Genomic DNA, 27,368 nt, shown 5'->3' with positions numbered 1-27,368 from the left:
ATACAGGGGCACAGGCAAGTGAATGACCTGACTAGATTTGTTCCACATTCAGCACACTCACTGAATCTGTTTGGAGTTCATGCAGCCTTTTCCTCTCTGAATAAAATACTCTAAAATAGAAAATCTTAACCAGTATTCTTAAGATTACATGGAAAAGCCGTAGTCATACCAGCTGGTCATCAAAAGCCTGTGCTATCAAGTCTTTGTGTCAGCAGCTGGCTGGCGTTCTCTAGGCATTAAATCAGATAACAGCACAAACAAGTCCCAACAACTGAGAGCCTCAAATTGATTTGCACACTGCTCATGTGGGAACACATTTTAAGCAATGTTGACTACATCTCTCACCTTTGCAAGGTAAAGGATTGTGCATTAATCCTAGCTGCAAAACTGGTAAACAGATTGCAGAATCATTTGCAACCTATGTATGTTGAAGGGGCATGGCTGGATTTAGGCAGAGGTAATACAGGCACATGCTTTGGGTGTCAAATTCTGAAAGCATCCAAAAACTGATTTCCTCTGCGCCTGTCTGATTTCTGAGGGCAAAATCTCCACCTCTGAGCCTCTGTTTATGGGGCCATAATCCTAAATCCAGTCATGTGAAGAGGCAAATGAAATTGTAAAGGATGCAGGAAAACATGCTCAATCCCTGGGTTTTATTTCATAATTTCCTAAAAAGAAAACGGATCAGAACAGTAAGAAGGCTGGACTCTGATGCTTTCAAAATCACAGCAGAGCAGGCTTTCAAAATACGGTTTAATAGCGTTATGGACGCTGACTGCACATCAATTAGAGATGCTTACTGGCCCTGGCGTCTCCAGCGTGCTTCTTAATCAAATGAGAAAGTGTGCAACTGACTTGGCAATGGAACCTCCTAAGGATCCGCATGCAGTCAAAATCCAGAGTTTCAAATTCCCAGCCACTGCCCCGCCCCAAACTCTTATGTTTGTCCACCGGTGGTGTCTGGGGGCTGCACATCCCAGCACTGAGATAGCTTGGCTTATCCTTGTAGGGGTAGCATCTTGAAAACTGAGACTGGAAAAGAATGAACTGAGGTCTTGAACTGGACCATAGCATCTCTCTAATTTGGCAGTTCTGGCCATGAAACAAACTTTAAGCAGCTTAAGAAGTGTTGATGCTGTAATAAATGTTTACAGGTGTGAAGGGCAGGAAGGTTCTTTGTAACTGCATCACCTGGTCAGCGTTTCAAGCTTTTTTTTTTTTTCAGTGATATGATTTAATTAGAGATTGCCTTACTACAAATGATTTTTTTGTTAGCCATGTAAACAGAAATGTGAATTTTTGTCTTTCTAAATAGGCCATCTTATAGAGGTGCGGTTATCAGAGCTTTGTTAGACCACTTGGACAGTCCATGTGCAAAATATTGTGTGTGTGTATGTGTTGCTGGCACTGCTGCTGCCTGTGCTGTACCTATTCTGTGGATAAATGGCTGACTTTGGTTTGCAGCGCTGTCAATCTGGCACTTATCAAAAGCACAAAAATTCACTAGGACAAAAATGCAGATAAGTTGATGAATATTTTTCATTGAAATCTTAGATTTTGTCCCACATGCTGCTTTTGTAAATACATTGGTTACTGTCCTGCTGACACTTCTTTTGTAGTACTGTACAAGTCAATACCAGAAAAAGGCTAGAACATGATTTCAGTGGCTGAAGCCTTCTCAGAATTGGTGCAGCCTGCCGTGTTCGAGCAAACTGTGGTTGACATGGATGCACATGCACTTACATGCTATATCCTCTGTGGCTTTTCTTTGATACGTTTCACTTAACACCCACAGGAACCAATGGTGCTTCTGAGACACCGAAGCACACTGTTCAAATTAACCAGTTCCTGTACCTCTGGTGTATGATTATTGTCACTTTGCAGGGTGATTGCTTATCGATCTGAGGCCCTCTGCCTGGGCACTCTGTCAGTGCCCAGGCAAAAGCAGGGCACTGACAGAGCAGAAAATCTGCAATTGGAAATGTTAAATAGTTTTGTTCAGTGTTCACTAAAGAAGGGATGAGAGAAGGACAGTCAAGAATTAGCAGGGATAATGGAATGGAGTTATTTCTGACTACTCTGGCTGAGGATGTATTAGGGGTTAGGCTGTATGGATTCCGAGATCTCACCCAGACCAGTTTGAAGACCACTGGCTAACCTCCGAGTGAACTCATTCTTACTGTTTTGCACTCTGAAATGTTCACGAACAGCCAAGAATCTAAGAACTGTAGAGCCAGGTCTATGGTAAGAAAGCAAGCAATTAACTGATACTAAAGCCTGAGAGAGAATGAAGGCCACACAGCTGTGCCTGATAAGAACTCAGAGGGAGGGAGTATTGCTGTGTTTCCCAAGCATTTAGTGTATAAGGAGAAATAACAGCTAGAGAGGGAGAGAGCGCTTCCGGACGTGATAGCACAGACTGATCCTTTGGAAACGTATAAGCTTTATATATATGCAGCAACTAATTCTTCTGTATGATCTGATTTTATTTGTTCTGTCCTCTTATTGCTCAAATAAACCTACTTTCCTAAATACTGGAACCAAGATGTACTAAATGAAAGTTTGTGTATGGCTATTTGTGTGGGGAATAAGTTCCTGGGTTCAAGCCCCCATATATAATCCCAATGGTTGGAATATGTGTGTGTGTGTGTTTACACTGGGTAAGCCTCCCGAGACAGTCCTGTGTGCATGCAGTTGACAAGCCCCTCAGGTAACTCCCTGTGTAGACCCCAGTGAGATTAGCCCCTAGGTCAGAGCCCCTGAGCAGAATGCCAGTGTGCACCTGGTGTCACACCTGTCTCTCTCCTAGGTGTAACTATGAAAGCAGGGGCACACTCAGTACCAGGGCTTTGTCCACATACAGCTCCACTACACTCTGGCATGTGTTCTCCAAAAGGGGGGAGGATTGACCTCCAAGGCCCAAAGCGTAGTGCAAATGTCTCTCCCGTGGATGTGAACTCATTCTCTTAGTCTCTGTACTGCTGAGTGCCAATAAAGAGTTGGGACATATGAGTAGGGGGTTCAGAATAAGTTTACTGTTTTGAGTGGCTTTCAGTACATTCCTCTTCTTGCTACATCTATTATCATAACAATAAACAAAGTCCAAAATGATCTGTATCTCTGGTCCCTTAATCTTTTCCTGTTTTCCCTTGGATGGAACGTAGACTGCCTGAGTTGCACTGGAATGGGTTTTCCTATCCCTAGAGGATCTTCCTTTCCAAATACCTATGGTCCACTGCTTGAGCCTTCTTTCTCCGCACCTCTCCTGCCTGAAACTCCAGTGTGGGGTCCAATTTCTTTCCAGTTGGTATCCAGTCCTTTTCTTCACAGCTCTTTTAGATGATTCTGGGATTTTTCAGTCTGAAAGATTGAAGAATCCAAAAACATTCTGCAAAGAGGGGGGAAATTCTCCTTCCTTCTCCTCTACCTCTGGCAGGAAGGGTGAACAAAATCTCCCACACATAAATTCACACATAACAATATGCTAAAAAAATCAGTGACATGCACTTTACCAACCTGTTTCGTTTGGCTGGTTGTGGGACAGCCCCGTAACTGGCTGCATTGATCCCCAACACCTAAACCAGGATACCGCTAGAAGACCGCCATAGGGCTCCTTACATGCCACCTACTCCTGGGGCACATGCGCACACATTGGCAGGAAACAGTATGAGGCATGCTCCAATGATGTCAAGCCATTTAAACACCGTGGAATACTCACTCAGTGCCTCAGCAAAGGGTGTCCTGCTTTGCAGTGCAAGTTGCTTCAGCATTGTCTCGTCCTTGCTTTGCTGCCTTGTTTCTCCAGCCTGCCGAACCTTGTTTTGTCCAGCCCAGCCTTGTCTCATCAGTCCCTCTTGTCTTGCTCCTTTCTAGATCCAACTAGATCCTGGACATTGACTATGCTTGCTTGCTACTGAGCCTGGCCTGGCCCTTCTACCAGTCCATATCCTGAGAGACTCGCCTAAGTCTTGCTGGCCCCCGGAACTCAATGGCTCAACCTGTGGGGAAAGGGGCTGGCAAAGGTGAAGCCCTGACCAGTCACATCCCAGGCTACATCTGCCAGCTGTCAGCGTGGGCCTACGGGGCTTGTTCCCTAGGTAGTGCCAACCACAACAACAAGGGTCCGCTTCTGTTACACAGCAACTGAGCATGGGGCAGCAAAAATGATCTTTTCCTGCCTAAACTTATTGTCAAAGGTGTTAGACCCAATACTGAATAGGATTAGGGGAATTATTTATTTATAAATTTATATACCACTTATCAAATGTCCTAAGTGGTTCAGAAGGTGTTTGACAAAGTCCCTCATGAGAGGCTTCTACGAAAACTAAAAAGTCATGGGATAGGAGGCGATATCCTTTCGTGGATTACAAACTGGTTAAAAGACAGGAAACAGAGAGTAGGATTAAATGGTCAATTTTCTCAGTGGAAAAGGGTAAACAATGGAGTGCCTCAGGGATCTGTACTTGGACCGGTGCTTTTCAATATATTTATAAACGATCTGGAAAGGAATACGACAAGTAAGGTTATCAAATTTGCAGATGATACAAAATTATTCAGAGTAGTTAAATCACAAGCGGATTGTGATACATTACAGGAGGACCTTGTGAGACTGGAAGATTGGGCATCCAAATGGCAGATGAAATTTAATGTGGGTAAGTGCAAGGTGATGCATAAAGGTAAAAATAACCCATGCTATAGTTACACAATATTAGGATCGATATTAGGAGCTGCCACCCAGGAAAGAGATCTAGGTATCATAGTGGATAATACTTTAAAATAGTCGGCTAAGTGTGCTGCAGCAGTCAAAAAAGCAAACAGAAGTTAGGAATTATTAGGAAAGGAATGGTTAATAAAACGGAAAATGTCATAATGCCTCTATATCGCTCCATGGTGAGACCGCACCTTGAATACTGTGTACAATTCTGGTCGCCGCATCTCAAAAAAGAATTAGTTGCGATGGAGAAGGTACAGAGAAGGGCAACCAAAATGATAAAGGGGATGGAACTGCTCTCTTATGAGGAAAGGCTGAAGAGGCTAGGGCTGTTCAGCTTGGAGAAGAGACGGCTGAGGGGGGATATGATAGAGGTCTTTAAGATCATGAGAGGTCTAGAACGGGTAGATGTGAATCGGTTATTTACACTTTCGGATTAGTAGAAAGACTAGGGGGCACTCCATGAAGTTAGCAAGTAGCACATTTAAGACTAATCGGAGAAAATTCTTTTTCACTCAATGCACAATTAAACTCTGGAATTTGTTGCCAGAGGATGTGGTTAGTGCAGTTAGTGTAGCTGGGTTCAAAAAAGGTTTGGATAAGTTCTTCGAGGAGAAGTCCAGTAACTGCTATTAATCTAGTTTACTTACGGGCCAATACAGAAAAACCTGCGATTCAGAAAAACAAAAAATGCAAATGAGGGCCTGCAGTAAAAGGAGGCGCTAGGGACACTAGCGCGTCCCTAGCACCTCCTTTTTGACAGAAGCGGTGGCTGTCAGCGGGTTTGACAGCCGACGCTCAATTTTGCCGGCGTCGGTTCTCAAACCCACTGACAGCCATGGGTTCGGAAAACGGACGCCGGCATAATTGAGTGTCCGTCTTCCAGGCCGCAGGCAGATTTTTAAATTTCTTTTTAATTTTAAATTTTTTTTATTTTGAGGGCCTCCGACTTAATATCGCTATGATATTAAGTTGGAGGGTGTACAGAAAAGCAGTTTTTTCTGCTTTTCTGTATATTTCCCCGGTGCTGGCCGAAATTAACGCCTACCTTTGGCAGGATTAATTTCTGAGAGTAAAATGTGCGGCTTGGCCGCACATTTTACTTACTGAATTGCGCAGGAATAACTAATAGGCCCATCAACATGCATTTGCATGTTGCGGACGCTATGGGGTAGATTTTAAAAGAAGCGCGATCAGCCTACTTTTGCTTGCGCATCAGACTCAAGCAAAAGTACGCTGGATTTTAGTAGATATGCGCGGAGCCGCGCGTATCCACTAAAATCCTGGATCGGCGCGTGCAAGGCTATCGATTTTGTATAGCCTGCGCGCGCCGAGCCGCGCTGCCTCCCCCCGTTCCCTCCAAGGCCGCTCCGAAATCGGAGCGGCCTCGGAGGGAACTTTTCTTTGCCCTCCCCTCACCTTACCCTCCCTTCCCCTACCTAACCCACCCACCCGGCCCTGTCTACACCCCCACCTTACCTTTGTCGGGGGATTTACGCCTCCCGGAGGGAGACGTAAATCCCCGCGCGCCAGCGGGCCTGCTGTGCGCCGGGCCGCGACCTGGGGGCGGGTACGGAGGGCGCGGCCACGCCCCCGGGCCGTAGCCACGCCCCGTACCCGCCCCCAAAACGCTGCCGACACGCCCCCGAAACGCCGCGACGACCGGGCCCGCCCCCCGACACGCCCCCCTCCGAAAACCCCGGGACGTATGCGAGTCCCGGGGTCTGCGCGCGCCGGTAGGCCTATGTAAAATAGGCTTACCGGCGCGCAGGGCCCTGCTCGCCTAAATCCGCCCGGTTTTGGGCGGATTTAGGCGAGCAGGGCTCTGAAAATCTACCCCTATTAGTTTTGGGGGGATTGGCCGTGCATTTTCGACGCGCTAATTCCCCTTACTGTATAAGGGGTAAAAATAGTGCATCGAAAGCGTGTGGCCAAACCCGGTCTAACAGTGCGCACTATACTGTATCGGCCTGAAAGGGAATAGCCACTGCTATTAATTGCATCAGTAGCATGGGATCTTCTTAGTGTTTGGGTACTTGCCAGGTTCTTGTGGCCTGGTTTGGCCTCTGTTGGAAACAGGATGCTGGGCTTGATGGTCCCTTGGTCTGACCCAGCATGGTAATTTCTTATGTTCTTATGAAATGAGACTTAAGGCTCTGGATATGTATATCTGGCCTGGAGAAAAGAAGAATCAGCGAAGGTGGGAGATGTGAATATCTCCTAGGTATAAATGAATAGGGTGATGTGATAATGAGCTGAGAGACAGTGGTAGCTTTTCTGATCTCCCACTAGATCCCTTTTTATGAAAACTTTGAGCCACATATTTTGCTGGAAAAAAAATGGACAAAGAAGTTGGGGAAAGATCTATAGCTTCCCTGTGGGCCAAACAAATAGCAAAAACTAAACGGACTGGATGAAAAGTAACTTTCTGATGTTCCCACCTCTAAGGAGGAAGCAGGCCCTGCAGACGTGGCTGAAATCGAAACGGTAACGAGCAGCTTGTGTGACAAGATAATGGCAGGTTTGGAAGAAATACTGTAACTTCTAGAATGGCTCAAGCGGCGATGAGACTTCACGGAGCCGTGGCTGGAGGAGCTGGAACTAACAGTGAACTCGCCCAAGATAGAAGCGCCAGAGCAAAAGGTCAAATGGCAAGAAAAGGTGGAGAATTGAGACCAAAGGATACCAGAGAAAACAGAGGACCAGGACTGAGTGCAGATTTTATCAGGGTCAGTGCAACAATATTTGGTGCCTTAAGTGAACCTTGGTCATTTCCCCTCCCCCACAACTTAACTGTTGTCGTAAGCTCCAGCACAGAGTTCCCTCCTACTGCTGGCAGTGGCTCCCATGGCCATCAACAAGTTAAACCATAGCCATAATCCATGCACACACTTTTCAGGGTAAACTTACAATTCTGATGTGAGCCCAGGGAAGGGAGCGAGGGGCCATTTTGAAACGGAAAAAAATATTAATTATTGCCCATGCTTTCTCTGCTGACCTCTAAAATTGGCAGGAAAGTTTTACTGATGTCAAGAAATCTCTCTGTCAGAGTGGCATCAAACATGCCATGTGGTACCCAGGCAGGCTGCGCTGAACATGGGAAGCCTTCTTACTTCTCCAAAAGACATATCAGCCTGCTATGAAGGATTTAGCGACTCTGCACCGGCGAATTAACATGGATACCACCCTCATACCTCAGAACAATGTTTGTGGACTTGTTAACCTTTTTTGCTTCTGGTTGTTCAGTGAACTCTGCTTGTTTAGAAGAACTGGGGATGTGTGTGGGAAGGAAGAGATGCTGGAGTTTTTTTTTCTTTTTCTCAGTGTAACATTTATTTTTAAGGTTTGGTCTGTTGATATTGTTATGCTTCTTTAACACCTGGATTACATCATTTCATTGTATTTGTTTTACCCAGCTCCCTTCCCGACGTTTCTGGCTGCTGTTTTGCCTCATAACTCCTTCGCTCTTGCAGAATGTCACCAGATGTTGTTCTTTCATGGTTGCAAGTGCAGCGTTTTATAATCCTAACGTCAGATACACAAAGCAGGGTTCCATATTAGGAGTCATCATCCAGGAAAAGCATCTCGGAGTCATTGTGGACAGTGCATTGAAGGCATCAGCAGCGGTTAGAAAAGCAAATAGGATGTTATACATTATTCAGAAAGGAATGCAGGATAGAACTGTATGGATCTGTGGTGCGACCACACCTTAAGTATTGCGTGCAGTTGTGGTCACCCCCATCTCACGAAAGGCGTAACAGCTAGAACAGGTGCAGACGAGGGCGACCAAAATGATGAAGGGGATGGAACGGCTTCCTTACAAAGACAGGCTGAAAGAGAGGTTAGGGCTCTTCAGCTTGGAGAAGGCAGGACTACGATGCAGGTTTATAAACTCATGAGTGGGGGGAACAGTCATTTACGCTGTCAGTAAGGGACACTGCATGAAACTGGGCAGTAGCAGATGTAAAACAAATGTAAGAGAGAATTTTGTCAGTGAATATACAATTTAAGTTGTGGAGTTTCTTGCCAAAGGATGTGGTGAAGGCTATAGCTGTCACACTACACGGAAGCAGTCCTAAAGCTAGCCAGAGAAACTTCTCCTGCTCACTTTGAGACAGCCGGATATAGTCAGCAGTGCTCCCAAGCTGCTGAATATTCATTCTCAAATATTTAGAGCCTGCGGAGCCGAAAGTCTTGTTTTCAGTGGGGTAAATTATCATAAAATACACATTACAAAATACAGCATAGTAGAAATACAGACAGACATAACATGTCAGAAGTATAAACGTGTTACCAATGCAGCAATTGAATCCTTCTTGAATTGTGGAATCTGAATTTATTAAAGTTTATTATCCGCACTCATCTCAAACATACATAAAACAGCGTGAGAAGTCCCTCGGATCCTCAGCCTGCTCGGTTACATTATTAGAAGTCACTTTCATGCAGGCCAGCAAAAAGGACCCATATTTGGCACGGAAGGCCCACAACTGGGGGTTACAGTGCAAGCAGGGGTTTTTTTTCCTGCTGTTTTGCGTTTAATCTGCTTTAATAATGATCTTGCCCCTCCCCCTCCCAAATAATTGAATACTCTTGACGTGCTGCCCTCAGGATCTCCATTTCCTGCAGGTAATGGAATGCTTTTATCATGAAAGGTGTGGGGAAAATGCTGAGCTTGTGTAACATTAACCACGTACCCTTTCCACCTCAAAAGGCCTGGGAAAGGAAATCTTTAGAAGCTGCAGTAAAAAACAAAATAAAACAAAACACTTTCAATAAGTTCCACAGGGCTCAATTCTTCCTTCTATCCCCCCTGCAGTTTCTCCTCCTGATGTCTTGTACTTCCAGGGCTTGCTTGTAGTCGCTGTGAAATCTTGTGTCGCCCTGGCTCACTCATTCACATGAGGCGGGTGCAGGGGTCTTTTCTGTATGTGTGTGTGTGTATGGTGGGGGGAAAGAACACACTTCCTGCTTACCTCCAGCTAATATCTCAAATGAAACGCACCACGCCTGGTTAATGTTTGCAAAGACTTCTCCTTTTACTTGAGCTGGATGGCAGATAATACTTCTTTACAACAGCAGATGCACTTCCTCTGCTCCTCTGGGTCAGCTGGCAGGGCTCGTTGGAAATACAATGAAGAAGCTGTTTGAGCAAGAAAGTCCTTCCCTTTTCCCAGCATAATCTCCAGCACCTCCCTGCCCAGCCTGTAGTTTCCAGTAGGATATTCTCCTCTGCGCTTGGTTCCTCTCTTCCTTTCCAAGCAGGCATGGGTTGCAGGGGAGATGGTTTCCCGCCTGAAGTTGTGCACTTCCTTGACCTGTACTGGATGCGACTTCATTCCAAAAGCAGACACAACGTCTGAAGTCCTCAGGCATGCCGATGCAGGGCTGAACCATTTTCTGTCTGGCCTGGGACCGAACTCTCCTGCTTCTCTAGTGGGAAAGATCATGAGTGGACCTTTTCCCAAGAGGAGCTTCTACTGGCAAAAAACACCCACTGTGCACCCAAAAGGGTGTGGAGGATTGTATGAAAGAGTGTGTTTCAGTAATGCAAAGTGCCCTTACACTTGCTTGAAAGATGGGCATTTTTGTGTTCCTTGATGTTACCCCCTGTTTGATCTCTTGGGTGGCAGCATGGTTTTCTGCCAGCATTACTATGGGGCCAATGCTCAGCCAAGCGCATTGTTTAACCCGCGGTTGGGTGCACGTTTTGGATGCGTGTCCACAGCCCCTTATGCTATAAGGGGATTGGCGCGTCCACAACGTGTGTCCAGCGCACCGCGAAACTAATAGCGCTCATCACATGCAAATGCATGTTGATGAGGATATTACTGTCACCCCACATGCAAAAAAAAAAATGTGCGTCCAATCTGCACATTTTTATGCTCAGAAATTAACGCCTGCTCTGGGCAGGCGTTAATTTCTGAGCACCCCAAAAAGTTGTAAAGAAAAGCAGAAAATACTTCTCTTCTGTACATCCTCCAACTTAATATCATGGCAATATTAAGTCGGAGGAAGGAAAGTTTAAAAGATTAAAAAAAAAAATTAGAAAAAAAAAAAAAAAGTACAGGCGGTTAGGTTAGGGAGACAGATGCTCAGTTAACCATCGTCCCTTTCCCTAACCCGTGGTTGTGCAGCTTCCGTTTTCTTAACCCGCGGACAGCCAACCTCTCCTGGGCACCCACTGCCAAGGAGGCACTAGGGGCGAACAATCGACAGTAGCGCCTCCTTGGCAGTGCGACCCCCAGGAGGGGTGTCTAGGCGCGCATAAGGAAAGCGGGCACTGAACACTCGCACGCATTTTTTTTTTTTTTTGCATCGGCCCCTTTGTGTTTGAAATTCCCTCAGGATATGGACTTTGTTGGAGGTTGTTTCACTGGAGATGGTAGATCCTTCGATTTAGCGAGCTTCACCCCCAAACCTGCAGACACATTCAAAGTTGTACTCAGAATACAAAAAAAGGCACTTTAAATTGTGAAAACAGAAAAACAGGGTTTTCCTGTAGGGTCCCTCTGGAGCTCACGAGTACCCCCCCTCCCCCCAGGGATCTTTCAACCACTGTAATGTATTATTATTTTCTTGTCTTCATGCAGAGCCGGTCCCAACTCCAGAAATAAGGATATTATCCTCCAGTAATGACATCTGTAACGTAACCCTGGGATGTGTGGTCCCGGCCGAGGCGGCTGTTAACGTTACCTGGAAAGCACCAACGCACCTGGAAGGTCCGGATCAGTACCAACTGTCACCGGACAGGACCATCCTGCACCTCTCACTAAACCTCAGTGCACTAGACAGAGTCTTCTTCTGCGAGGCCAGCAATCCTGTTCAGATGAAGAGCATCTCCATTAATGCGAGCAGCCTGTGTGCAGGGAGAGGTGAGCTGCAGTGTTTATGATGTTACATAGATTAATAAGGGAGGGATTAATTGTCCCCTAATCACAGAGTTGAACACACAGGGTATCACACACACTAAGCCTAAGCACAGTGGACAGCTCCTTCTTCTGCCTGGCCAGCAATCCTGCTGAGATGAAGAGCGTCTCCATTAATGCGAGCAGCCTGTGTGCAGGGAGAGGTGAGCTGCAGTGTTTATGGACTCCCTGTTCCTTAGTTGAATATCAAAAAGTTTAACTGTCCCATATATGCAGGTAATTTTTCAAGAGAAAGTCTATATGTGACGCCCTAGTTATTCTGCAATTTTAGTTGAACTGTAGGGGTAGAAACTTGGGATTGGGGTTATTCTTTGCTGATTCCCTCCTTGGCAATTAACCTTGCTGTTCCATAGTGAGCCACCTTTGCCAGGCACATAGTCAAACCATGCTGCAAGGCAGATGCCTACAGTCAGGAAGTCTCTTTTTTTTTTTAGCCTCATCAGTTCATCTGTTGTACAATTCCAGGGTTGATTAGATGGAAAGAAGATGAGAGGTTTGTCCTGTCCAGCTACATATAAATGGCATATAGCAGGGGTGGACAGACGTTTGTTACTGAGGATCTGGTTCAGGTGGTGGGGAGGGGAGCAATAGGTGTGTGTGTGTGTGTGTGTGTGTGTAGGGGTGGTCTTCTTCAGAGTTTCTGGTTGAAGAGTGGAGGAGGAAGAAAGAGAGATTCAGTTGTGAGAGGATGAACAGGACGAGCTTTTCTTACACCAGGGAAGTGCACCTCACCCTGCACTAAAAAATAAACCAGGCTTCCATTCAGGTCACATGTAAAGACCGAGGACTGGGGTCCTACCTCCAGCCGGGATGCTTCATAATAAGGGAAACACAGATATTATTCTGACCTTCAGAGTAAGAGCATCCAGCTTTTCAAGGACAATTTAGGATTTGAGGGACATTTTATTAAGCCCCGTTGAATTGCGTTGCCCTGGATGATTTTTTCCTGAATGCAGTACTTGTTTGTTTGGTTTGTTTTTTAAACCAAACGTGATACACAGCAGGACAGTTGGCTGCCATACTGCAAAGGCAGGGAGCTTAATACCCCTCCCAGTGCCCGAGGTCTCTTCTTGTTCTGTGTCACGATCCCCAACTATCTAAGGCCTGGATTCAGACATAGGCAACATAGGTGATTGCCTAGGGCACCAAATACCCAAACCAACAAGGAGTGCAGCTGTGCCAAGGAGGAACCTGCTCTAGCAATCAAAAGGGAACTGCTATGGCATTCTGGGACTTTGGGGAGGTGGTCTAGGGAAAGGGATTTCTCCCTCACATATTTTCTGATCTCCAATGTCTCCCTCACTCTTCAGACCTGCCTATGGCCACAAAATTCTTAAATCTGGCCCTGGTTGGCAGTGGAATCAGATTCATGATCCAGTCATCGGGGTCTCTCTCTTTCTCCCTTTGAAAATAAATATTCAAAATATGTATAGATCCGAGCTTGGTTGGGGAATGATTGTTTTTGGTCAAATTCTGAATGGTTAAAAAAAAACAAAAACCAGTCCAGTGGTTCAACAGTGGCCTGCGTGCTGCCATGCCTAAGATCTGGGGTTGATGCCCTGAGCCGGCTGGGATGTTTCCGAGGCAGTGTACACAACACCTGGGGGTGGGGGAGTCATAGTTTTTTGCACAGTAGTGACACATAGTGGCTGTATTTAAAGCTCACAATTGCAGCAGGGAAGGAGCCAGGGTGCATGACCCCTGGCCAAAGGCTGCCACAGCAATGACCGGGCTAAGTAAGCTGGGAGGGGCTATAAAATAGGGGGGAAAATCCCCAGGTAGTTGTGCATGTAGGCGACTGGCACCAGATCTCAGCCCTGTTTCCCACTGAGCTAGAAGGAATAGCAGAAAATTGCTGGCTCGAATAAAAACCCAACTGTACTGACCTTCAGTTCCAGGTGGAAAGCCAAGGATCCTAGAGTATGTTCTTCTGCCTGTTATTTTCTGTGTGCTCCTAGTCCTGATCTTCATAAGTCTCTTCTATTGGAAGAAGAAAAAAAGAAAGAGCAAAGGTGGGTAACTTGACGTCTACTGGCCTTGACCGCCTTCCCTCTGCTCCACTCCTCCTCCTCCACACCTCTCCTCTCCTCTATCTGTAAAACAAGACCAACGTATTTTGCCTGAAAGGACAATTCAAAAGAACAGTGGAAAACTGTATTAACTCCCCCCCCCCCCTGTCAAAATGTAGGTTGGGGGGATTGGAAGAGGCAAGGGAAGGCTCATTGTCTCAAAGGTCCAGTTCCAGACCTTTCTGAGGATCCTCTGAGGGTCCCATGAAAGGAATTCAGCCCACAAGCACTGGCCGCATTCTCCAATACTGCCCAGTGTCGACGAGGCACTGAGCACATTTTCATGTGGGAGAGGACTAAATTTGGATTTCAGGAGCTGGATCCTGTTTTTATCTTTATTTCACAGTTGTGGCTCGCCAGGGGCCAGGCTCTGCATGATTTACCAGACGGTTTTCTATGGAGAGCACACCCAAGGCAAGTTTGTTTTGCAGCAGCTGACTCAGTCGAGGCATACCGAGTGATCTCTCTGGTTTTTCTGATGCTAGAGGTCCACTTTAGTCACTTAGATTTATTCTCTTATTCACTAACACAACAACCCAGAATCCAGTAGCATAGTGGTGACTGTTAAGTTCAAGGAATGCAAGCAAAATGGTTTAAAGATTGTGCGCCACCGGTAGCACTGGGTCACGGAAGTGGCTTGTGCCTGCAGCTCGGTGCTGTTCAGGTTTCTGTGTATTCCAGGGTTAGTACTGGGAGGCGGAGAACACCCTTCACTTCCCTGAGTCCTGTCCTCACCCACCCCCAGGTAACTAAGCAGCGTTAGGAGTGGGTGAGTGACAGTCTCTTATCATTTATTCACATTCACGGGCCAGTGACCGCTAGTCACGCTGATGGGATGGAAAGATGGTGCAGTAGAAGGCAAGGAGATGGAACATTTTGTTTCCTATGTGATTTCAGCCACAGCTTTGAGGTTTCTCATTCTTTGTTCCCATAAATATAAAAAATCAGATCGCATGCGGGTGACGTCAAGGGGGAAACTATCTTTCTCTCTCTCTCTCTCTCTCTCTCTCTCTCTCTCTCTCTCTCTCTCTCTCTCTCTCTGAGTATGTATATATCTGAAGTTTCCAGCTTCAAATTACAACATGAACGATTCAGGAGTTTGTAACCAGGACCCAGTAACTGTGTGCTCGGTCTGTGAGCCCTCCTGGCAAAGGCGCTGATTTTACATTTTCAAAAGCTTAGTTGGGACGTATGCATCTAAAATAAGAATATACCCTCTGTACATATTGTAGGGATTTAACATGATAAAAATATGCGTGCCGAGTTCTTGCATGTATGTATTTACCACACACACACGAAAAAGGCAATCTGGGAGGTATGTGGGCCATGTCGAGGATTTCCAAATGTAGAATGAACTTTCATAAAGTTGAACGTATAGACCCTGTGCTCCTTACATGTATAACTTTGTATCGAGCCCCCCTCTCAACAGGTCAAGCCGTGCTTGTATATTTAGACAGAGACTGGATCTTCCGGGCCCGCCTGTGCGCACTGAAGGTCCAGCTGGCTCTGTGCGAGCTTGCAATCCTGCAGTTAGGCACAGGACTGAAGATTTAGTCCCAATATGTACAGAAAAGGGATTTCCCTGTACGTACCAGGATCAGTCCAGACTCCTGGGTTTTGCCCCCCCTCTAGCAGATGGAGACAGAAGTTTACAAACCAAACTCCGCCCTATCTAGGCTGGTGCCATCTACAGTCCGGCAGTATTCTTCTATCTCCTAGCAGGTGGAGAGGGTGCAAAACCTACAGTCTGTGCTGAGGCCTAGTTAGTTTAAAACAAAAAACATAGCTAGAAAGTGGTAGTTAGGTTAGTGTTTGGACCGCAGTGGCTTGCCTGCAGGTCCAGTTGCCTGCCTCCCAGGGAGTTGTGAGGTCCTGAGGGGACCACCCCCCCCCCTAGTTTCAGAGGCCGCTGAAGTGTGGGGTTTTCTCACTTGCCAGCGTCTGTTTTCTGCGCTGGGGGTGATACCGGGGAGCCCGGCTCATTCCCCCTAGGTGGTCCTGGAGCCGGTGGCGATCGGTAATGGTATTTAAAAAAAAAAAAAAAGTTGTCTGTAATTTTTCTGTATTGCTTTGCTTGGCGCCAAAGTTTTCTTATCGTTGCGGCCCGGCCGTGTTCGGGGGACAGTGCGCCGGAGGTCCGTGAGCTTCGCGGTTCGATTTTTTTTTTCTCTCTCTTTCCTCGCTCACAATCTTCAGTGATGGGCATGCCGCGATGGACGGCTTGCTGAGTTTGCAGCACTGCGCGGCGCCTCTACCGAGACAGCCTGTGCTCCAACTGTGTCTCGGGGAGCGAAGGGGCATCTTCGCTCCCGGATGGAACACGGGGTCGAGCGCCATTAAGAGCCGCAGCTCCGGGGAACAAGCCCGGGTCCCGGTCAGGCCCGTTCCCGCAGAGCACAGGAACGGGCACCATTTTGGGCGCTAGGGACTCTGCGTCGGCAGGAACGTCCGCCATTTTGTTTCCTCCGGGTCCAGCGGGGCCTGCGTCCCCGTCGCATCGGGGGGAGGAGGACTCGCCGCCGCGTTTATCGCCCCAACGCAGGGTCCCTGAGGGGGGAAAACCTGCGAGGCCACGTTGTTCCAATGATTCTGAGGTCCCTGAGGGGGATCCTGTAGATTGGTCATCGGATTCATCTTTTTCATCAGAGTTTGTGTTATTAATGCACAAGGCATTTAAGGCACATAGATTAACCAAGAAAAGACCACAGGGGTCTCAGGACCCAGACCCTTTGGCAGGATCGGGGAAGCGGGCTAGGCCCGTTCAGGCATTGGATCCCGCTGAGGGGCCCCGGCCTTTCAGGCTGCGGCTCCTTAGGGGGATCCTGATACTTCTACAGACACTGATAACCCAGAGGAGCTGGGTTATCAGTGCATTTCTTTTGTCTCTGATTTAGCTTGCAAAAGGGACACCAGGACCTCTGTATGAGTGTGAGTTCTTAGTTCTCCTGTCTATAAGTGATGTGAAGTTCTCCTTTTAGGACCACTGCCCTATATGGTGTCTTAGATTGGAGAAGTGCTCTCCCACTGGTGTGTCTGTGGCCTAGTTTCTGACATGACACATTTCATTCTTTCTGAGTGCTCGTTCACTTTCACCCACACAAAACCCACTGTCTGCGTCTTTGACTTGTGCAGTAAGATCTGGGCTGCTGAGTCATTTGATGTCTTCACATGGCCACACTGCTGAGCCAACAGTTCCTGGTGACCCAGCTGGAATTGGAAGGGGTCAGGAAAATCAAGCAGCTTTAGCACAGCATGCAAAGGACATAAGATTATAAGACATGTCATGCTGGATCAGACCAAATTTCATCAAGCCCAACATCCTGTCTCCAATAGTGGCCAGTCCAGATCCCAAGTACCTGGCAAATGCTAAAATATATTTATTTGTTAGTAATCCCAAGGATAGCAATGGCTTTCTCTAGACTGTCTGGCTAATAATCTTTTATGGACTGTTCCTCCAGGAACTTGTCCCAACCTATTTTAAACCCTGCTATGCTAGTCACCTTGACGATGTCTTCTGGCAACAAATTTCACAGCTTGATCAGTGTTTAGTCCTAGATTTAGAGGTAAAACGTCATCACAGTGTTGACAGATATAATGTTGCTATTGTTGACATCACCTTAATCTCACATAGAAATAGATTGGACTAGAGGAATTTATTTGCAGGACAGAGATGGAAGTTGGTTGAGATTTCCTCCATGTTGGAGGAGGACTTTCCCTGCTAGTCAGTGAGTAGCCCTATACATGTACTCCCAGAGGCATCTTATGGTTTGAGGGCAATGTCGTGCATGTGTAGAGCAGGGCATGGATTTTGACAAATGAGTGAAAGAGAACTCAGATCTCTAAGGAGTTGGCTGCACAGACTCTACAAGATAGCAAATCAACCGCCTCCCAAACTGATCCTGTCTCAGGGGTTAGAACGCATCTATTTCAGCCCTGAGCTATCATAACCTTCCATGAGTAAATGCAAAACAAATCAAATCCAGGTCCCGTCAGATTTAATGTACCTATTCTGTAAAAGATTACCAGGTTGTTTGTGACCATTGTTGGGGACTGTGATTGGACCAACTTGACTGTACCTAGTGTCCTGCCTCCATACGCTCGTATCTGTCACCAAGAGAGGGATGCTGACATAATTTTCTCCTTATCTTTGTAAGGCTCTGCATCTATTAGCCAAGTAATGGAAAGTTCCCCCGGCGTTGAGTACGCTGTGATCAAGAGGACGCCTCCAGAAGGAAATGATGAGGTAAGGCCTTGGGCTCACAACCTTCCTGTTCTTGTAGGTTATGTCCAAGAACTTTGGGTAAAGGTCATAATGCTGTAGGTCGGATGCAAGCAAGCTTTGTAGAACCTGCATTAAATAGGGATGGCTGCTCACTTAGAAGTAGACTTTAAAAGCCCGGCGCGCACCAAAATCGGGAGATGTGCGCCCACTGAATTGTAAAAGTCGCCCAGATGCGCACGTGTATCCCACTGCGCACACATCTCAAACGTTTTCATAAAGGAGCGGGGCGTTGGTGTTTCAGGGCATGGCCAAGAAATGCGCGAGTAAATATTTACGCGCCTGGGTGTGCGCCCAGATCCCCTGCTGTGTAAGTTTAAAAAAAATTTAAAAACTAGCCATGCCTGAGGGATAAGGGTCTGGGGTAACGGATGGATGTAATGTATTCAACTAGGGGAGTTTGGAAGGCCTAGGTGTTAACTGGGGGAACTGGTGGAGGAACTGGTGAAATTAGCAAGGGCGTGGACGCGCACCCTTTTAAAAAATTCCCTGAGTCACATGGTAGAAGTGGGATTTAGGCGCATATTCGCACGCCCACTTAAAATTGGGCGTACATGTACATATGGTTAGGCTACTTTATAACACACAAGTTATAAAACAGCCGCGTATTTGGGTGCGCAGCCACGCACCTGCGCTAAAGTGCACCTGTGCGCAGGTTTGAAAGGTTCCTGATCCACTAAGGTTTTTTCCCATAGACCCAAAATGGGACAAAAGCCTTAATGAATCTGGCCCTAGATTGGGAAGGGACTTATTGTACCTGAATTCTAACAATGCTGTAAGATGCCTTGAACACAGGGAGGTTCATTTTCAGCTTGTCAGCTTAGAAATTCCCGGGTTGGCCTGCATGCATACATCTTCCAGACCCATCAGAAGCGCTTACAAAGGATCTTTGTATGCACCACCAGCAAAATCACTATTAAGAAAGAGAGCACTATCAACAGCAGGTCCACACCAGACTTACGCCTTGAACCCAGCCAACCTGAGTTTAAAAAACAACTAAAAACTTGGCTCTTTAGACAAGCGTTCCCAGACTCATAATGTAACCAGGCTTCCCGACCTCCTTCCTCTACCCTCCACTTCCACACTACCCATTGCTCATTGCTCAGTCAATCCTTTGACAAGCTATTCAGCTCCAGACTTTCTCCAGCCATAACATTAATTCCATTAATGCAATCACCATTATTGTCTCCTCAAGACATACTGTTGTAACCATTATTGTATAGTGGGGAATCTCATGGCCTATCGGCTACTTACTTTGATCTGTATATTTAACTGTTTACTATGTTTATCTATTACTGTAAATAAGCCATGTTCAACTGTTTCAATGTAAAAAGTTTTAAAGTTTTAATGCAATGTAATGTAAATTTTAATGTTTTAATGTAAAAAGCCCCGGCCAGACAAGCCCCGGGCGAGTTCCCGTTCTCTGTAAACCGGATTGATTTGTATCTCATACAGGAATTTCGGTATAGAAAAATTAAAACTAAATAATAAATAAATAAGTTTCACCTGCTCCCAAGCAGGTGCAGCTTTCTGCTTTTGAAAATCAACCGTATTTGCATAAATACGTTCCCCACCCCACCGAGAATGCCTGCTGCCTTAGTGTGATGCACACCTGCAGCCTCTGCATCACTGTCCACGCACAAAATAATCTTCTGCCTGTATGTTTCCCCACATTACCATTAACATCCCCCCCCTCCCCCCGAGTGGATTTTCAAAAGCCGATTTCCGTCCACAAACTGGGGATTATGTGTATTAATTGTTTTGAAAATGACTCCCTAATTGGAAAGATGGGCTACAATTTTTTTTAAAAAAGCTTTTGCTATACACTACATGGAGGGAACTAGGAAATTCCTTTCTGGGTTTTTTTTCAACTACAGAATCTTTTAATTTTAGAAATACAAGAAAATTAATTTCATTATAAGGAGAATATTAAGTGAATAAGTATAATTTTCCACTGCTCTTTATTTAAAAACATTTTTATACCACTTTCTCCATGGGTTGTTTGATGCAGTAAAGGAGCATACATAATTGATATAAAATAGCAAACATAACTAAAAGCAGAGCAAAACAAACATAAGACTGCAGTTGAATTCAAAATTTGATGGATAACGGTTATACACTAAGTAGTATCGAATAAAAAAGAGACATGGCGCCAAGGCTCGGGAGGACTCTCAAATGGGAGCTATTGATCCAGTTATGGTAGGTCTCCGTGGTCCGACCCAGTCCTTCCCTTTTCATCTTTCCGTCACTGACCTGTTTCGTGAGTGGGACACTCCTGATTTAGGTTTGAAGCTGTACCCCCCTGCCAGAAGAAGCCCTGGACCTCCTCAGGGTTCCCAAGGTAGATGTGGCGGTGTCAGCTGTCACCAAGAAGACCACCATCCCAGTGACAGGCACTACAGCCCTCAAGGATCTCCAAGATCAGAAGCTCGAGGCACAGCTTAAGAAGATATTTGAGATCTCAGCGCATGGGGTGCACGCTGCCATAAGAACTTGCCATGCTGGGTCAGACCAAGGGTCCATCAAGCCCAGCATCCTGTTTCCAACAGAGGCCAAACCAGGCCACAAGAACCTGGCAATACTAATACTAAGAAGATCCCATACTACTGATGCAATTAATAGCAGTGGATATTCCCTAAGTAAACTTGATTATTAATAGCCGTTAATGGACTTCTCCTCCAAGAACTTAACCAAATCTTTTTTGAACCCAGCTACACTAACTGCACTAGCCACATCAAAGCTTGACTATTACCTACTTTTCACCCCCTCCCTTTTTCCCTAAGCTGGATTCAAACTCACGGCCCCTGGCACTCAGAGGACCAAGCCCTTACTGCCCTAGCAGCCAGCCATGTGCAGCAGTTTTACCCTGAGGGCAGGTCTTCGCTGGGTGCAGCAATTGCAGAGCGACGAGTCTTTCTTGAAGGAGGAGGCTGTTCAGGCTGGGCGACTGGAGGCTGCGGTTGCTTACAGTGCGGATGCGCTCTACAATCTGCTACAGACTTCAGCCCGGTCTATGGTTTTGGCTGTTTCTGCCCGCAGAAACAGCCAAAATAGCCGGTTCCAGTCGGTCTTCGGGTTCCTCGGTTTCGGGTTCCTCTGGCTGAGGAATTGGTCAGCAGATGTTTCCTCTAAGGCCCAACTGGGTTCTTTGCCCTTCAAGGGCAAACTGCTCTTCGGGAAGGACTTAGAGGACATGATTCAGTCCTTGGGGGAGAACAAGTTACATCAGCTACTAGAGGATAGACCCAAGTCGAGAGGTTCCTTCCCTCCTCGCTCACGTTTCCGTGGAAATCGCAGGTTCTGGTCTATTAGATCGTCAGGATCCTCATCTAGGCAGAGCTCAGACAGGTACCAGTCCTGGTCCCAGTCCTTTCAGGGCCGGTGCCTTGGCAGAAACAGTACCTCCCAAACTGCGGGAGGAATTAAGTCCTCCCAATGAGGCGAAGCCAGTTCACTCCTCTGTTCCGGTAGTAAGGGGCAGGTTGGCTCTGTTTTACGAAGAGTGGACTAAATTAACTTCAGATCAGTGGGTCCTCAATGTCATAAGACACGGCTATGCTTTAGATTTTGCTTGGCATCTTCGGGACCGCTTTCTCATTTCCCCATGCTCATACACAGAGAAGCGTCAGGCAGTATGGGACACATTGCAGCATCTTCTCAAGCTCAGAGCCTTTGTACCAGTTCCTCCTTCGGAACGAAGGAAAGCCTGCTATTCCATTTACTTTGTGGTGCCCAAGATAGAGGGAACGTTCCAGCCCATACTCGATTTAAAGAGGTCAACAGGTATCTTCGGGTTCCTCTGTTTCGAATGGAGACCCTATGGTCGGTGATTGCTTCGGTGCACAAAGGAGAATTCCAAGTGTTGCTGGATCTGACCGAAGCGTACTTGCACATCGGAATCCGGGTAGACCACCAGAAATTCCTGAGGTTTTCCTTCCTGGGGGATCATTTTCAGTTTTGCACTTTGCCTTTCGGGCTCGCCACAGCACCCAGGACCTTTACTAAGGTAATGGTTGTGGTGGCAGCGGGACTCCGGAAGGGGAGACTCTTGGTTTATCCTTATCTGGATGACTGACTGATTCAAGCGAAGTTGGAGTCCCTCTTTCGCTCTGCCGTGCAGCGGATTCTTCAGCACTTGAGGTCATTAGGTTGGATAGTCAATCTGGCCAAGAGCCATCTGGTTCCCTCTCAGTCCTTGGAGATCTTGGGAGCCCTGTTCGACACAAGTTTAGGCAAGGTTTTCCTCACCGAGGAGCGAATCATCAAGTTGCAGAGGCAAGTTTGGGCCTTGTTGTCCAAGCGTCTCCCCAGGGTTTGGGACTACTTGCAGGTCCTCGGCTCAATGGCTTCCACCTTGGAGCTAGTCCCCTGGGTCTTTGCTCATATGAGATCTCTTCATTCAGCATTGCTTTCCCATTGGAACCCGAAGTCCAAGCAATTTCATCTTCCTCTTACAGATTCTGCACGTTCCAGCCTCGATTGGTGGCTCCTCTCGAACAATGTATGCCAGGGTGTGGACTTGGAGATTCCCTCTTGGACGGTGGTCACCACAGATGCCAGTCTCTCCGGCCGGAGAGCGGTGCACGACCAATGGTCAGTGAAAGAATCAATCGTTTGGAGACCAGAGCAGTGCGGTTAGCGCTACAAGCTCTTCTTCTGGTGCTGCAGGGGATGTCAGGGTCCTGTCGGACAATGCGACAGCAGTGGCTTATATCATTCGCCAGGAGGGGACCAAAAGTCAGCCAGTGGCGATCGAGGCGCGGCAGTTGATCAGCTGGGCAGAGCAGCACCTAGTTAGAATTGCAGCCTCTCACGTTGCCAGGGTTGACAACGTTCAAGCCGATTTCCTCAGTCGTCACCAACTTGATCCCAGGGAGCGGGAGCTCTCCGACAAAGCCTTCAATCTCATATGTGACAGGTGGTCCAGACCGAGCGTGGACTTGATGGTGATGTTTCAAAATGCCAAGGCCACACGGTTCTTCAGTCGGCGCCGGGAGCCAGGAGCAGAGGGGGTGGATGCCCTAGTTCTTGCTTGGCGAAGGAGCATCCTACTGCATATGTTCCCACCTTGGCCTTTGGTCGGCAGGGTTCTGCGGCGCATAGAAGCTCATCTGGGAGAGGTAATCTTCGTGGCACCGGAATGGCCAAGGCATCCATGGTTTGCGAATCTAGTCAACCTAGCAGTGGACGGATCCCTGAGGTTTCAAGGACTCCCAGATGTTCTGCGTCAGGGACCCATTTGTTTGGAAGAGGCAGATCGCTTTTGTCTAGCAGCATGGCTTTTGAGAGGCAACGACTGAAGAGTAAAGGTTATTCAGGTTATTCGGTCAAGAAAAACATCTACCTCCCTGGCCTATGTCAGGGTGGGGGGAATCTTTGAGTCTTGGTGCATGGAGCACAAGGTGGAGTCTACTTGGGCTTTGGTAGCAGATATCTTGGCCGATTTACAAGCCAGCTTGGTTAAAGGCTTATCCTGTAGCTGTCTAAGGGTACAGATAGCGGCCCTCGGTTGTTTCTGTGGTAAGATCCGAGGTGTAGCCTTGGCTGCACTCTAGACATGGTGTGTTTTCTCCGAGGGGCAAAACATTTGCATCCTCTGGTCCGGAATTCTTGTCCTTCGTGGAGCCTGAATTTGGTCCTCAAAGCTTTGTGTGGGGCACCTTTTGAGCCTCTGAAAAGGGCAACGTTGAAAGATCTTACATTAAAAGTGTTTTTTGTCGTGGCTATTTCTTCAGCACAGAGAGTGTCTGAGCTTCAGGCTTTGTCCTGCAGGGAGCCCTTTTTAAGGATTACAGATTTGGGAGTCTCTTTGAGGACAGTTCCCTCCTTTCTCCCAAAGGTAGTATCCTCCTTTCATTTGAATCAGTCAGTTAAACTCCCTGACTTTCAGACTTGGACCGCTCTGATCCCCAGTCTAGAGATCTGAGGAAGCTGGATGTGCGGAGGATTCTGTTGCGTTACTTGGAAATTACAAATAGCTTCCGCCTGTCGGACCATCTTTTTGTGTTGTGGAGTGACCCCAGAAGGGGGCATAAGGCATCTAGGGCTACTGTTGCCCACTGGTTGAAAGATGCTATTGGTTCAGAGTACCTGGTTCATGGCCGTCCGGTTCCAGCCGGTCTTCGGGCGCATTCTACCTGATAGCAGGCGGCTTTGTGGGCTGAGTGTCAGCATTTTTCGCTGCAGGAGATTTGCAGGGCGGCTACTTGGAAGTCTTTGCACATCTTTGACAGGCATTATCGCTTGGATGGATGCCCATGAGGGGGTAAAATTGATAATTGTTTGTGTTGATCTTAATCATTGTGCTTTGACACAGTGTAATACTGACAGACTGTAGGTGGCACCTCAAGGTATAGGGCAGAGTCAGTCAAAACTTCTCTGTCTCCATCTGCTGGAGGGGAGGCAGAACCCAGGAGTCTGGACTGATCCCTGGTACTACACAGGAACGAAAATTAGCAGGTAAGAACCAATTTTCCTTTAATGCCTCTGCAGCCCTGCTAGGGGACAGTTCTAACTGAGCTGGAAACCGGTAGGGAGCAGGAGGAAACTGTGGGAGCAGGAGGAAACTGTCCAATAAAAAAAGAAAAAAAGAGAGATAAGAAGTCCCATTGCTGGTGCCAGCAAGTCTCTGTAATGTGTGTGTGATTGATAAGAGCAGGATGCTTACATCCTGTATGTGTCTCTTACAAACACAGCTGTCTGTTAGTACAGGAGATTTATTTATTTTATTTATTTAACTTCTTTTACTATACTCAAGACCAGGTCTTATCGTACCGGTTTACAATAGAACAGGGGGAAAACCAAATTAACATCTAGGTAGAAATGAAAAGTTACATTAAAACAGGGAGCGTAAAACATGGAAGATGGAAGATAGGGCAGAATTAAACTATAACAATAAGGAGTGAGAAATATAATCAACAAAAAACAATAAATTAGTAATACATAAACAGAGATTTATCCTCAGCAGTTATTAACATGGTATGTCCGGTGGGAGGAGTGGAGGGGAGGTGAGTAGGGGGGAGGGATAAGGGAGAGGTTGAAGGGTGAGAGGCAGTGTTGGTCGAAAGGGGTTCCTTCAACGGTAGGCTTGAGCAAATTAGATTAGAACCCACTCTCACTGTACCAGAAACTGCAGTATCCCAGGGAAACAGCAATGGCTGCGTCTCCAGGCAAATGTTTCAGAGGGAAATAGGGAGGCAAATTAGGTCTTTGGGGGGGGGGTATTTTCTTGAAACCATATCCACCCACTGGAGGAAACTTGATGAGAGGTTTGGAGAAGCAGCAGCACTGGAGAGAAGCGCTTCCTGCCCTCTCCAGTGGCCGCTGTGAGGGAGGGAGTGGGCATATAGCACTACAGTATAGTGCTATCCTCTCTCACCAGGAGAAAACAACTGTCAAATGAAAAAGTTCTTTTCTCTGTGTACTGGGGTTTGCTAAGGGCTTGGAGTGTTGAGGAAGGACCCAATGTCTCGCCATTTAGAAAATTACTCATTTGAATTGAAAAGCTGTGTATTTTTGTGGTTTAGTGCTAGAAACCCTTAGCCAACATGCAACGCCAGGTCTGAGAGTGACCTCTGGAGTGTTTTTTAAACCCAGGGTGTGCCATACCAGGAGAAACTGCCTCTCCTGCTCCATGCTAAAGCACAGCTGGGGAAAAAAGTGAGAGGGCCAAAAGTGAACAAAAGGAAGATTGTACCCCGGAAATAAAGCAGACTGACATTTCGTGGCAAGGTCTGTAGAGGCTACCCCACTGATTTTTAAATTTATCTCCATTTCCAGTTCTTCCACAAACAAGGCAGCGCCCAGAAAGTAAATTCATCATCCTTCACAAAATATGCCTAGAACAAGTCAACATTTGTACTTACATTATTTTTTAAATTTCTTTTTGCAGGTTCTTGCGAACCCAGAGACCAGCCCCATGGGGCTCAAGCACCCACCACAAAAACTAAAGACAATCTACGATGAAGTCCGGTTCAGCCCGAGGGAGAGGCCTGCGGAGGTCATCTAGAGGGGAGCGTTCAGCAACTGGCAAAGGTGTGGGCTCCGAGACCCGATTCAGTGCTTAGAGCTCTGGAGAGGTAGCGAGGAGCAGGATCCAAGTCCAAACCCTCCCCGGACTTGCAGGCCACTGCTGGAGAGTGAGAGAGAGAGAGAGACCGTGTAAGGCTTGTAATGCCCTAGATCCCGGTCGATCTTTGGCTTCCCCTTTTCTCCGTAGTTGCTAAGATTCCCCCGTGCTTATCCCAGACTTTCTTGAATCCTGTTACTGTACACTGCCACCACTGCCTCCCCTGGGAGGCTGCTTCTTGCACCCACCACCTATTGTAACATAGTCGATGATGGCTCGTTGGCCCACCTGGTCTGCCCACATTTCTGTCAAGGAGTGGGGCTGAGTTAGTGCCGAGCGGACCCCTCTCTCTGAGCTCTGTTGAGCGTGCGGGACGTTTCCGCTGGAGCACTGCCCCGTGAGCCCCTCAGTCAGTTTTTGTGCATGCTACAGACCGGACATGCACCTCTCTCTCTCACCATTTTTATTTTAGGCTTCTCAGGTTATCTTTTTTCAGTGCTTTTTTCTGCTTTGCTGCCTCAGCAGCCCTTCAACAGCAATTTTTAGTGCTGAAAAGAAAGAAAAAGCCAGGTCCCATAAAGCCGATCGGTGGCTGCATCTGCAGTGTCTGTTACTGAGGGCCACAACATCTGTTACAAGCGTCTGGGTCCCTACCATGACTCTGCCAACTACTATGATTGTGGCCGCATGTCTCCCAGAGCACAGAGGAACCAAGCCTCCGAGACGGCTGAGCTCCGCTTCATCTGGTGAGCAATGGGACAAAGAAGGGCTTCTCCCACTTATGGCCCAGCCTGGAGGACAGGGTCAAGCGGGTCTAGGGAGCAGCATGCCTTGGATCATGCAGAGGCTTTGACAAACAGCCACTGGTTTCCTCGGTGCCAGGGGCGCAGGACCCCAATGCACCAGCTGGAAAGGTCTCTGTTTCTCCAGGATGGCACTGTTGAAGCACGGCAGGCTGGAGCACCCGTGCAGTCGTTGAATGGAGCACTGGTATTTTTTTTTCCTATTCTGCATATGCATAGATAAGCATGTTTAAAAAAGGATTGGATAAGTTCTTGGAGGAGAAGTCCATTACCTGCTATTAAGTTCACTTAGAGAATAGCCACTGCCATTAGCCATGGTTACATGGAATAGACTTAGTTTTTGGGTACTTGCCAGGTTCTTATGGCCTGGATTGGCCACTGTTGGAAACAGGATGCTGGGCTTGATGGACCCTTGGTCTGACCCAGTATGGCATGTTCTTATGTTCTTATGTTCATGCAAATTCCCAAGGTTAATCCAGCACCCAGGTGAAGGTGCCAGCTGGGTTCGATTC

At 47.1% G+C, this 27,368-nt stretch overlaps 1 protein-coding gene across 2 annotated transcripts in view; it reads left to right on the top strand.

Annotated features, from left to right (window-relative positions):
• Nucleotides 1-27,157, top strand: part of LOC115078117 (SLAM family member 8-like) — a 60,064-nt gene extending 32,907 nt beyond the window's left edge. Inside the window, exons 3-6 of one of the 2 annotated variants that reach the window (XM_029580773.1) lie at nucleotides 11,302-11,583; nucleotides 13,530-13,649; nucleotides 17,861-17,949; nucleotides 25,877-27,157. In XM_029580773.1, the coding sequence (XP_029436633.1) occupies nucleotides 11,302-11,583; nucleotides 13,530-13,649; nucleotides 17,861-17,949; nucleotides 25,877-25,993 (608 nt within the window). In that variant the 3' untranslated portion in view covers nucleotides 25,994-27,157. The remainder of the gene's footprint in view (nucleotides 1-11,301; nucleotides 11,584-13,529; nucleotides 13,650-17,860; nucleotides 17,950-25,876) is intronic. The other variant, XM_029580774.1, reaches the window with a different exon arrangement.
• Nucleotides 27,158-27,368: the final 211 nt, after the last annotated feature.

Source organism: Rhinatrema bivittatum, chromosome 16 (genome assembly GCF_901001135.1).
Source record: "Rhinatrema bivittatum chromosome 16, aRhiBiv1.1, whole genome shotgun sequence".
Taxonomy (NCBI): domain Eukaryota; kingdom Metazoa; phylum Chordata; class Amphibia; order Gymnophiona; family Rhinatrematidae; genus Rhinatrema; species Rhinatrema bivittatum.
This window is presented reverse-complemented; position numbering and strand designations above follow the sequence as displayed.